General features: G+C 34.4%; 2 protein-coding genes across 5 annotated transcripts in view; one reads left to right on the forward strand and one right to left on the reverse strand.

Moving 5' to 3' along the window:
* Positions 1 to 12,570, forward strand: part of LOC129907232 (solute carrier family 12 member 6) — a 758,459-nt gene that overhangs the window by 60,718 nt on the left and 685,171 nt on the right. The window lies entirely within an intron of this gene.
* LOC129907235 (uncharacterized) lies at positions 8,688 to 11,389 on the reverse strand. The gene is made up of 2 exons (XM_055983341.1): positions 9,002 to 11,389; positions 8,688 to 8,778 (listed from the first exon to the last, which is right to left on the reverse strand). The coding sequence occupies exon 1, from the start codon at positions 10,755 to 10,757 to the stop codon at positions 9,435 to 9,437; it is 1,323 nt and encodes a 440-aa protein (XP_055839316.1). The 5' UTR covers positions 10,758 to 11,389; the 3' UTR covers positions 8,688 to 8,778; positions 9,002 to 9,434.

Below are 12,570 nucleotides of genomic sequence, written 5' to 3' on the forward strand. Positions count from 1 at the left end.
GTGTACGATTGCACCATTAGGCCAAAATGATGCAGAATTCAGTAAATGGAAAATCGAGTCCGGACATTCTATTTTAAATGATGCATACTTGGAATAGTTCCTTTGAAGCATTTTCTCCACTGTGATTAATTCTGGTTTACCAATTTTTTGAATTAAATACGTTTTAATATCTAAAGCATTTGTAGATGGTGCAAGTTTAGAAATAAAAATTTGTTTTTGACCTTCAACAACTTTAAGTCCATGTGCAATAGGAGACTCGTATCTGTTATCTTCGATTGCAGGTTGTTCTACTGCAGGTCGCTCTACTGCAGGTCGCTCTACTGCAGGTCGCTCTATTGCAGGTCGCTCTACTGCAGGTAATTCAAATGGTTGTCTCGAGGAGTTTGGTAAAGAAGTTTGAACTGATGCAGAAGGAGAACTTGCAGTAATAGTTTCAGTAATAGTTTCAGTGGAAGAAATTGTTCTTGATTCTTGTGTTGTTATGGATACCGGATTAGTTGGAACATATGATTCAAATACAGATATACTTTGTTTTGTTTTTTGGGACTTATGTCTCAGTAGTGAGGGACATACCTAAGTCCCGAATTGTATTCTAGTAAAGTGGGACATAAATTCCGAAGAAAATCGGGACTTATGCCCCTGCGCGATTTATTTTACTAAAAAGTACTTTTACGAAAAATCACGCTTATTTGATTACTTTCGTTTTTCGTTATTAAATCGTTGTTGAAAATAAATTATCTTTTAATTTATTTGAGTGTGTACTAGGTTCCCATTAGAGAGTGGAATTCAATCCCACCTTGAATGCGAAAGAAAACCACTTCACTAAAGTGGATTTCGTTCCCACTCAATGAAAACGAAGTCCCTCAGTGGACTTAGTTCCCTGCACCGCACTTTTGCCTTCAGCAACTTGTGTATGAGTATTAAATGTATATCAAATGTAAACAAATAAAGCGATCATAAAGACATAAATTGCATATCAGCACTTTCTTGCCTTCAGCATCTTGTGAACGACTATCAAATGGATACCATAGTATTTCACAACATTGAATCAATGTATCATCACAGTCAAACAAAGATTTGATGCGTAAGCATAATTATAATACAAAAGGGATGTCAAGATCTCATTTCAGTTAAGTTCAATAGACAGATCAACCAGGCGCGGATCTAGAAATTTGGTTTGGAGGGGGTCACAGGATCAAAAAAAACTTACTTTCAAGATAATCAAAAAAATGGTCAAGTGCTCAAAATACATAGGTACATATATGCTTAATTTTAGCTAACATACAAAATTCTATCCAAAATCTAAGATCAAATGTATTTTCGAGAGGATTTTGTTTCGGAGCTTAAATTAAGCTCAATACTCTGCATACCGTAACACGGGGTTACTTTGCCCCGGCGGGGGTAACTTTGCGCCACTGACGAAAAGAGTTAGTTTCTTGATTCACGCTCAGACATGTTAGATTCTCTATATCGAAGCTACTGTAATATACACACACACATATATACATCTGCCACGTGTTGCAACGGACCATCTGCCGGCAGTTTGTAAGAAGCAGTTGACCTGTGAATTTGAGGTAGTAAATTCATGTTTTTTTTGCGGTGAAAAATTTGGTGTGTAAAACCACTTGTGTGATATTTGACAAAGTAAATACAAATATTCTAGTTATGATATTATTTTGTTATTACTCTGCGCTTGTCATTTGTTTGTTTAATTTATGAATAATAATTATTGCATTTTTTTTATGTGACTAAGCACTTTTTTTTTTTTTTTGGGGTTACTTTGCCCCAGGAGCAATTTATTTTTATAATTAAATATGTTTTTAATTCTATGTATGTTTTAATTGTTTTTAAAAGTGAACTATTTTTTCGTTTATTAAATTGTTATTTATGTTTATTTTAAACTTATTTTGGTTAAATTAGTGAAGTTTTCTGTTTTTTCTTTAAATTCGTATTTATTTATAATCAATTAATGAAATAAAAGAGGCTGTTTTGTTTTTTGTAAAAAAAAAGAGTTGTGTGTGTACCTACAATTTTTTTTTCCTTCAGATTTGAAGCTTTGATCCAGGGCTATTAAAATACAATACTAACTTTGCTCCAGCTTTTTAAAAACAGGCAGTATAGTGAAAAACTTCAGGTGGAGCAAAGTAACCCCGTCCCTTGGACTACTTTGCACCACTTTTCAACTTAAAAAACAAAATATTTTTAATGTTATTTGAATGTTTTTTTTTAATTAATGCATTATTTCACGTCTTATCAATGAATTAAAAGAAAAAAATAAATATATACAAAAATGTCTCTACCATTTTTAAGAGGTTTTCTAAAAATAGTACAAAAATCGGAGCAAAGTAACCCCATGTTACGGTACCTAAGTAGCCAACTTGATTTATTTCATTAAGAAGTAATTTTTGAAACATACATACAAAATTAAAAAATTACAATTCAAAATATAGTTGGCATGCTATTTGTTGTAGCCGAGGTTAAATTTTTGACAATTCATTTTTAAATAAACAAAAAATTTCAGCTGTCAAACATTTACCCTGCTCTAGGAGGATAAATTATTTGCAGAAGGATTAATGATTTTTTTTTAATAAATAATCAAAAAATGAAAATAAAGAGAGAAAATTGGGAAAGTAATGCAACATTATGAGTGTGTATTAGGAAAAATCCATATTTTTCAATATATTTCACTTTAGTTGTGTTTTATTTTCCTCGTGATCCAGATCAGATTATTGTTTTCATTAACTTTACAACAAAAGCAGGATTTTGTTTTGTTATTGTTTCGCAAATAAATACAAGATGTGCCCCAATTCTCACAGCTAAATAAAGCCCAAGATAAATTCTTTATTCAACAGACATAGATACAAATGTCAAAAACTTATCCTCGGCTAAATATTTAACCAAATTAAAACTAAGATTTGAAAAAATGTCCCGTTTTCGTAAATTGATATTTAAAAAATAAATATATTTTTCTTAATTAGCCCAGGGAAATTAGTAATTTAAATCGCATTTTTCGCGGGACAAAATTTTTTTCATGGAATGTGTTCGGGCGATTGTCCTTATCATTAAAGTCAATTTGTTGGGATAATTGGAGGTTGGGAACAGCCGCCATCTTGGAAAAGAGATTGGTATCGTTTTTATTGAATAGCTCCATTGTTATTCATTTTATCAAAAAATGGCAAAGGTAAGACTTATTAACAATAAAATTATCTAAAAAATGATATACAAAACAATTCCGTGAGTTGATTAAATAAAATTTTATAGTTTGTCAAAGTGCGGGTTTGTATCGCAAGGTTGGGACAAAATGACATTTGTTCATATATCTGACGAACTTTTGATTTGTTTGGATAATTCTTCAAGAATGAATTGTAGTACTTATAATTACCTATAAAATGAGCCCACAATCGTTATTGTAACCATCGTATTGTAGAAGTAATCTAACTCCGAAACTCTCCATGTACTAGTCAAAAGTGAGAAAAAAATTAGTTTTTTGCTAGTAGGCCGAGAAAATTTTTGGAGTAGAGGTATAACCAAAATATAAGTACGCAGTTTTGCAGCCATACGCGTGTTAATGTCGAGTTCGAAGGTTTGACAACTCTAATTTTGTGCTTTATACGGTTTTTGGGGGGTTAAATAACGTAAGTTTTCCAGTTAATGTGAATGGGCTAAATTTATACTATTTGAAATTATAAATAAACAAGTTGATGTTCTATTATTTTTCCTAAATCTAGACACCTCAATCTCGGCTATGGGGTTAATAGAACTCACGATATAAGCCTTTTTAACTAACCATATCAGGCTTTTCAATTCAAATAAACAAACAAAAAGCTAAACAAAAAAGCTTCTAAAATATAATCGTATAAACGGCTTATATACAGGGTGTCCCACAGTCACCGCCCCAAACGAAAACCATGGATTCCTGAGGTCATTTTAAGTCGAAAAACTTAAGAGGTAATTTTCTCGTTTTCGTCCCGTTTTCGAGTTACTACGGTTTTTATGATTTTTGTTCTCTTGTCCTTTAACTGGCCTTATCTTTGCCAAACTACGTTTTATTCGAAAGATTTTTTTTACAACCAATCAAGAATTTATTACAGTTTTAGTTTGTCTCAAAACTTTTTTTTCTGCGGACAACCGCTTCTCCACAGTTTTGCATCAAACACAATTTTCTTCGTTTTTTAAGTTGTTTTTTACACTTTCATATCATTTAAGTCAAAAAAACACGTTAATGAGTATTAATTTTTTGTGCTTTTTATTAAAGCCCAGTTTATTTTCATAAAAAAAACAAGTTTTATTTCATAAAAAATGCTACTGAAAGTAATTAAAATAAAATAAACAAACTGAGTGAATTAAAAAAAAAATAATTTTTAAATGAAAAATTAATTTAAATGAATTAAAAACTTTTTCTGAGCTTTATTTATTTGTTCTTTTCTTAACCACAATAGCTCAGAAAAAGTTTTTAATTCATTTAAATTAATTTTTCATTTAAAAATTATTTTTTTTTTAATTCACTCAGTTTGTTTATTTTATTTTAATTACTTTCAGTAGCATTTTTTATGAAATAAAACTTATTTTTTTTATGAAAATAAACTGGGCTTTAATAAAAAGCACAAAAAATTAATACTCATTAACGTGTTATTTTGACTTAAATGATATGAAAGTGTAAAAAACAACTTAAAAAACGAAGAAAATTGTGTTTGATGCAAAATTGTGGAGAAACGGTTGTCCGCAGAAAAAAAAGTTTTGTGACAAACTAAAACAGTAATAAATTCTTGATTGGTTGTAAAAAAAAATTTTCAAATCAAACGTAGTTTGGCAAAGATAAAGCCAGATAAGGGAAAAGAGAACAAAAATCATAAAAACCGTGGTAACTCGAAAACGGGACGAAAACGAGAAAATTACCTCTTAAGTTTTTCGACTTAAAATGACCTCAGGAATCCATGGTTTTCGTTTGGGGTGGTGACTGTGGGACACCCTGTATAGTTCTATTGGTCACATCCTCAAGATTGGGGTGTTCAGATTTAGGAAAAATAATAGAGCATCAGCTTGTATATTTATAATTTCAAATAGTATAAATTTAGCCCATTCACATTAACTGGAAAACTTACGTTATTTAACCCCCCAAAAACCGTATAAAGCACACAATTAGAGTTGTCAGACCTTCGAAATCGACATTAACACGCGTACGGCTGCAAAACTGCGTACTTATATTTTGGTTATACCTCTACTCCCAAAATTTTCTCGGCCTACTAGCAAAAAAACAGCTTTTTTCTTACTTTTGACTAGTACATGGAGAGTTTCGGAGTTAGATTACTTCTACAATACGATGGTGACAATAACGATTTATAGGTAATTATAAGTACTACAATTCATTCTTGAAGAATTATCCAAACAAATCAAAAGTTCGTCAGATATATGAAAAAATGTCATTTTGTCCCAACCTTGCGATACAAACCCGCACTTTGACAAACTATAAAATTTTATTTAATAAACTCACGGAATTGTTTTGTATATCATTTTTTAGATAATTTTATTGTTAATAAGTCTTACCTTTGCCATTTTTTGATAAAATGAATAACAATGGAGCTATTCAATAAAAACGATACCAATCTCTTTTCCAAGATGGCGGCTGTTCCCAACCTCCAATTATCCCAACAAATTGACTTTAATGATAAGGACAATCACCCGAACACATTCCATGAAAAAAAATTTGTCCCGCGAAAAATGCGATTTCATGCCCATATTTTGACTAATTTCCCTGAGCTAAATCCAAAAAATAAATTTTTCTATATTAAATTTTTCATTAATACAATCAAAGGTTTTGTTAAAAAAAAATCTGTTGAAATTATTGAGGTTGTCATTTTAAACAAAGTTAGAAGTTAATAACCGTTTTACACTGTGTGAAACTTCAAACTAGTTAAAATAAACGGAAACCACTTTGATTTAACTGTTTTTCGGAATGATTTTGCGTTGAAGACCATCATTTTAAAATTTTTTTTATTCAAAATTGAATCAAGGTTGACCATACTACATTTTACATTGCGATTGCAGTTGCATGTTTTTATAAAAATCACAGGGACCGGTTTGGAGAAAATTACCTATATTTTTACAAAATTCTGTTCAACTGTACTAAAAGTACGAAAATAATTCTTTGCTGCCGGGTACAAAGGGATTATGTCAAAAAAATCAATGTTCGGATTTTATTGGACTTCAGTCAGTTTTTTTTCTCTTTCGTTTGGTCCTATCGCCATAGCTCTAGCGGATCTCCTTCCGTTAGAAATGATTCGGTACAAAGGGTTTAAGTCAGAAATTTTAATTAATTTTTAATTTCTAAATAACAAAATTGATCCTAAGGCGTTAAGTCAAGAGGGAGACAGAAAACGAAAAACCATTTTTCTACAGTATTATATTATTTCAAAAAGAACTCTCACATTTGGTAACTATTCACATTGAAAATTCCAACTTTCTTTTATAAATTAAGCTTTGTTATCAACGTTAAAAAAGATTTTTCTTGACTCAACACCTTTGGACCAAGTTTATTTTTGAAGACTAAATGGCTCTAAAGTGTTAAGTCAAAAGAAATTTTTTTAAGAACGGTCATTTTCTGGTCAATAGCATATGTGGGTCAAAATCATGCAGGTGGAAAATTTGATGTCCAGGCATTTTTTTAAATCAAAATAGCATTTATTTAAAGTTTTTTCTCATTTACCAATTCAAATAGTAGGCACGCATCTACGAATATATTTGTTTCGGTTAGAAAAGTTTAAATTTCTGTTTTATTGCATCTTATATACCAAAAAAACAGCGTTCCCGGACATGTCCATAACTCAAAACTGATATTGAAATGACTTAAAAACACATTAAAGTCAATTATTTTTAAGTATTTCTTTTCTAAATACTACATGTTTGGGAATTATTATTTATTAATAATTATGTAGATTTTTGTTAGTTTAATATAGTGTAATTGTGTAATAAATATTAGTAATGTGTTTTTGTGTTTTTTACCAAATCCAAATTATGTGGTGTTTGTGTATCGTGTGCCTCTTGTGTTTTGAGTATAAATGTTCCGTGTATAAAAATGAAAACTAATTTAATTTCAAACTTTATAATATAATGATTTTTATTGAATTCTTTGTAATTGTGATTTGTGTGAAGACTGTATGCATGTGAATGTATGATTTGTGATTTATGTTTTTCTGTTCTTAAATTTAAGTTGGTCGACCGACCCGTATGAATGCCAAAACCAGAATGAAAATCCAATGCTTAGCAGAAATGTGAAAGCTTAAGCAAAATTGTTGTTTTTATGAGTTGAGCTTTTAACAATGCAGTTATGTTTAATAGAAAAAAAGTCGTATGATGTGTGCATAGCGGGAAGCGCAAATGTAACACATAAAGAGAGTGAGAATTAAGAGAATACAATTTATGATAACAAAATAATAGGGTGCTGCTTGCGCAGTTTGGTATTCCTAAACATCCAGCCCCCCTGAAAGGCTATGACGCTGGCGTTTCAGAACAGGGTAGTCGGGCGACTTTGATTGTGGGTCGAACGTAGTCTCCGAATTTGTGCGAATAGTTACAACTCGGCACTTTTTATCAGTTCCTGGATGGGTTTCGATAAATAATTCGTCCTAGAATCCATTTTGAAGGAGGTAGGTTTGGTTCCTTAAGTAGGACGACATCATTAACTTCTAGATTTGGGTGAGATTTTTGCCATTTTGAGCGATGCTGTAATGAAGTTAAAAATTCAACATGCCAAAGTTTCCAAAAGCCTTGAAGCATCGCCTGTAAAAGAGACCAGTTAGTTTTGATTGAAATGATAGAGTTAGTAACTTCTGGTTGAGGAACAGCAGTATATGCTTCCCCGATTAAAAAATGAGAAGGTGTTAGGGCAATAGGGTCAGAGTCAGAAGTTTGCCACATTGGGCGCGAGTTTAGCAAAGCCTCGATTTTCACTAATAGGGTATACATTTCTTCATAAGTAAGTTTTGAATCTCCTATAACACGTTTCAGATGCAGTTTAACGGATCGAACACCTGACTCCCAAAGGCATCCGAAGTGTGGGGATGCCGGAGGGATGAATTTCCACGTAATGTTGTCTTTAGCCAGGTGGTCGATGACGATGCTGTTGTGTTGTTGACTGCAGAGATGATTGTACAGTTCATTAAGTAGCCGTTTAGCACCAACAAAGTTTGTACCGTTATCGCTCCAGATTTCAGTAGGTTTGCCACGGCGGGCAACGAAGTGATCAAGAGCCGATAGAAAAGCGATTGATGATAAATCCCCGACTAATTCTATGTGGATAACTTTGGTCACGAAACATACGAATAGCGCTATGTAGGCTTTTACAAACTTTGGGTTCCGACCCCGATTGAGACGAAGCGTGATAGGCCCTGCGTAATCGCAGCCTACTCTGCTGAACGGTCGCGCGTACCGAATTCGATCGGAGGGAAGATTTCCCATAAGTTGCTTTTTGTTGACGAATGCAATCAACACATTCTCGTATAACCTTTCGAGTAAGATTTCTGCAACCAATAATGTAATAGTTTTGTTTGATTAAAGAGAAAAGAAGCGATGCACCGGCATGCAAATGATTTTTATGTGTGAATTCCGCAATTAGTTTAGCGATTCGATGGGATTTGCACAAGATTATTGGGTGTTTTTCAGAGAAAGTCAGGTTTGAGTGTTCCAACCGACCACCGACACGAAGAACACCTTTAGAGTCAATGAATGGATTCAAACTTAAAAGTCTGCTTTTTGAAGGAAGCTGTTTATTAGATTTTAACCCTTAACTATAGTGGTGGGTCCAGGGGACCCACATCTACTTTTAAAAAGTTAATAAAAACCGTTGAAAATGAATTTTCTCTTTTTTTTTTGTTTTTTTTTACTTCTTCTTAAATTGTTATCTTTTAATGCTTAAAAAAAAAATTTATAAAAAAATTCAATTTTGTATTTTATTTTATCATTTCAAAACACCACAAATTTTCACCACTATAGTTAAGGGTTAAACAATTAATTTCAGAACTGAATAGGGACGATTGAACATATTTTATGATTAGGTTTTTAGCAAAGGATAACTCATCAGTGGAAATCGGATTAAGAATCCTGAGTTCTTTTGGTCTAAAATAATTGTCGATAAACCGAATAACGTATGTTGCTACGCGCACTACTTTCAACCAACTTGAACAATTATTAGTGATGTTATCGAATGGAAGGATTGGATCTTGATTAGACAGAAAAACATTAACTATTTTGTTTGTCTTACGCTCTTCCAACTGCTGAGTGTCGATGTCTTCTGAAATGTCACTAGACGAAGGCCATTGGTCTCTATCTTTACTAAGCCATCCTGGACCTTCCCACCAGATACCTTTTGTTTTTAACATTGATGGCAGCAGTCCTCTTGTCGCGGCATCAGCAGGATTAGAAGCAGATCGAACATGGTTTCACAATTTAAAAGGCATTGATGTCAGAATTTCGGATGTTCGATTTCCAATGAAGACCGACCATTTCTTTGGAGATGCGGCCAACCAAAACCAATGCAAGACACTTGATGAGTCCGTCCAACAGAATACATTAACTTCTGGTACCTGTAAAGAGAGCTTGATTTTGTTTACCAAACGAACGAGTAATAAGCCGCCACAAAACTCAAGCCTTGGAAGAGATAAAACTTTCAATGGAGCGACCTTAGATTTTGCAGCGACGAGAGTAACCGAAGTAGACTTATCCGAGTTGACGTTTCGACAATAGACCACTGCTGCGTATGCATCCAGAGATGCATCGCAGAAGCCGTGCAGTTCCCAATAACGTTGTTTTTGAAGCATAATTCGCGGTATAGCGAAAGATTCGACGATGGGTAGCTCATTTCGTATAGAGTTCCATTGCTGTGATAAGGAATCTGGAACTTCTTCATCCCAAGCGATTTGTTTTCTCCAGAGCTCCTGAAGCAAGATTTTAACTCCTACGATGACAGGAGCAAGAAATCCCAACGGGTCGAAGATTTTTGAAGCTTCTGATAATATGTGACGTTTTGTGCATGTATTTGACGGATTAAATTTGACTTTGTATGAAAATACATCTTTTGATGGGCACCACTGCAAACCCAGCACTTTGATAGAATTCGATTCTTCAAAGTCTACCGGTGAAAGTTCACGCTGATCATCTGGTAGAGAAATCAAAAGTGGCCAACAATTAGTAGTCCACTTTCTAAGATTTATTCCAGCTGATTTCAATAGTCCGACTAGTTCCGTCTGAAGCGATATGATTTCGTCAATGGTATCGGAGCCAGTGATGACATCATCAACGTAAAAATCTTCCAAGAGAATCTTTGATGCTCGAGGATGAGTTACCGAAGAATCAGCAGCTAACTGTTTTAAAACTCGAGTGGCTAAAAATGGAGCTGCAGCTGTTCCGTACGTAACGGTGAGAAGACGAAAATGTTTTAACTGTTCATTTGGGCTATCGCGCCAGACTATTCGTTGGAAATCTATGTGTTTTCGAGCAACCCAGATTTGCCTATACATTTTTTCAATGTCTCCAGTCATAAGATAGGCATGTTGATGAGATCTTAAACAGATTGAGAAAATATCGCGCTGGATGGTAGGGCCGACAAGAAGAGTTTCGTTTAAAGAGTTTGAAGAGCTAGTTTTCGCGGACGCATCAAACACGACACGAATTTTTGTAGTACTACTATATTCTTTAAAGATTGCGTGATGAGGCAAATAGTAGTTTGGAGAATTTTTAATTTCGTTGGAAGGGTTTTCTTCCATATGTCCAAGAGAGATGTATTCATGGATGAATTTCGAATATTCCGTTTTCAGATTTGGGTTAAAATTGAATTTTCGTTCAATCGCATGAAAACGAGCTGAAGCCGTACCCAGAGAATCTCCAAAGTCGAAGTTAGTTGATGGTTTGAATCATAAACAACACGAACACAACGATAGGTTCACGACATTCACCACTCCTCGCAGCTTGTAGGCAAACGTCAGTTGACTGCCGAGTTTCCAGTCTTGGTATTTTTTGTTTATGGCACTAACCACTTCCAACAACCAGTTCGTCTACGAGTATGTTTTTCTTTTTTCACATGCTCTCTCAAATTCCCATTTCTCTTTGTAACTATTGCCAGCATAAACAAAAAATACCAAGACTGGAAACTTTCGTACGTCTTTCCCCCCAAAACCCTTTTGTGTACAGTGCTGTTTGTGAATATATGTGAAAGCCACCACGTTGGTAAATGACGCACACATTTATAGATTCACGACATTCCCCACACATCGGACACGAACACAACGGTAGGTTCACGACTTTCACCACACCTCGCAGCTTGTAGGCAAACGTCAGTTGACCGCCGAGTTTCCAGTCTTGGTATTTTTTGTTTATGGTTTGAATGGAAGCTCAACTTCATATTTGCCATCATGACAACGAGTGTGATTTTTGACAAAATTCTCTTCCGCCAGTTGCTCCTCGATAGACATTGGTTGCTCGTAGGACACTTCTTCAAGCCTAAAAAACTTTTCTAAATCGAATACTAGCCCATGATCTAAGCGAGTGTGGAAACTTTGTATTTTTGAAGGTTGCGAGTCACAACCAGCGATTACCCATCCAAAAATTTTTGGAATCGAAGTAAGGTGCCCACCTTCTTCGATTTTAGAAGCGCCCGTTATGATATTAAAAACTCTATCGGCGCCTATAAGAATATCTATTGGACCAGGTAAATGATACTTAGGATCAGCAAGATCTGATTCAGAAAGATTTGGAAGAATTTGCTTTATTGGTAAAGGTGGGAGTGACGAGGTGATTTTGGTTAATACGAAGCAGTTGATATTAACTGAATCAGAATTATGACAGGAGACAACATTAAGGCTAACTAAACCGTTGGTTACTCCAGCAGATTTTGATGCGATTCCTACTATAGGAATCCTCCCACGTTTGCGAGGAAGTCCTAGGCGTTGAGCGGTTTGCTCAAGTAATAAATGATACCTGAGAACCTGAATCGAGAATAATGCGCACCGTTTGATAGATTCCGTGCTTGTCCTGAATACGAGCTATAGCTGTAGGTAGAATTGTAGTGACGTCATGTTTAGGTTCAAATGAGATTGAATGATTTGCGATGAGTGAATTTGACGAATGTGAAGTTGGATTTTCAGAAGAAGAGGAACGAAGATTTGAATTAGAAGCTGAATTTGAATTTTGATTTACATTCTGATTTGAGTTTTGATTTGTTGGTTGATTAGAATTTTGAGTTTGAGGCGGATGGAGAAGGGAGTGGCGGCGAGATTGGCAATTGTGACAACGAACTGTGAGGCGAACGCAGGCAATTGAAACAAAGTGATTGGAGTCGTACGAATTCACGACGAGATTCGAGATTTAAAGATTTAAATTCTTGGCAACTAGAAAGTAAATGTGCATCTTGACATTTTGGACAACTAGGAGTGGATTTAACAAAATGCGTACGAACAGCTCGGGTGCTGTTAGGACTTGAAAAAGAACTGCAAGCTTCAAGACATTGGCAACGTGTTTGAAGAAACTCCAGGAGTTCGTCTATGGTGGCATCACTCGCGAGCCAACTTCTTCAGCCCAGGC

This window comes from Episyrphus balteatus, chromosome 1, assembly GCF_945859705.1.
Source record: "Episyrphus balteatus chromosome 1, idEpiBalt1.1, whole genome shotgun sequence".
NCBI classification, from domain to species: Eukaryota; Metazoa; Arthropoda; class Insecta; order Diptera; family Syrphidae; genus Episyrphus; species Episyrphus balteatus.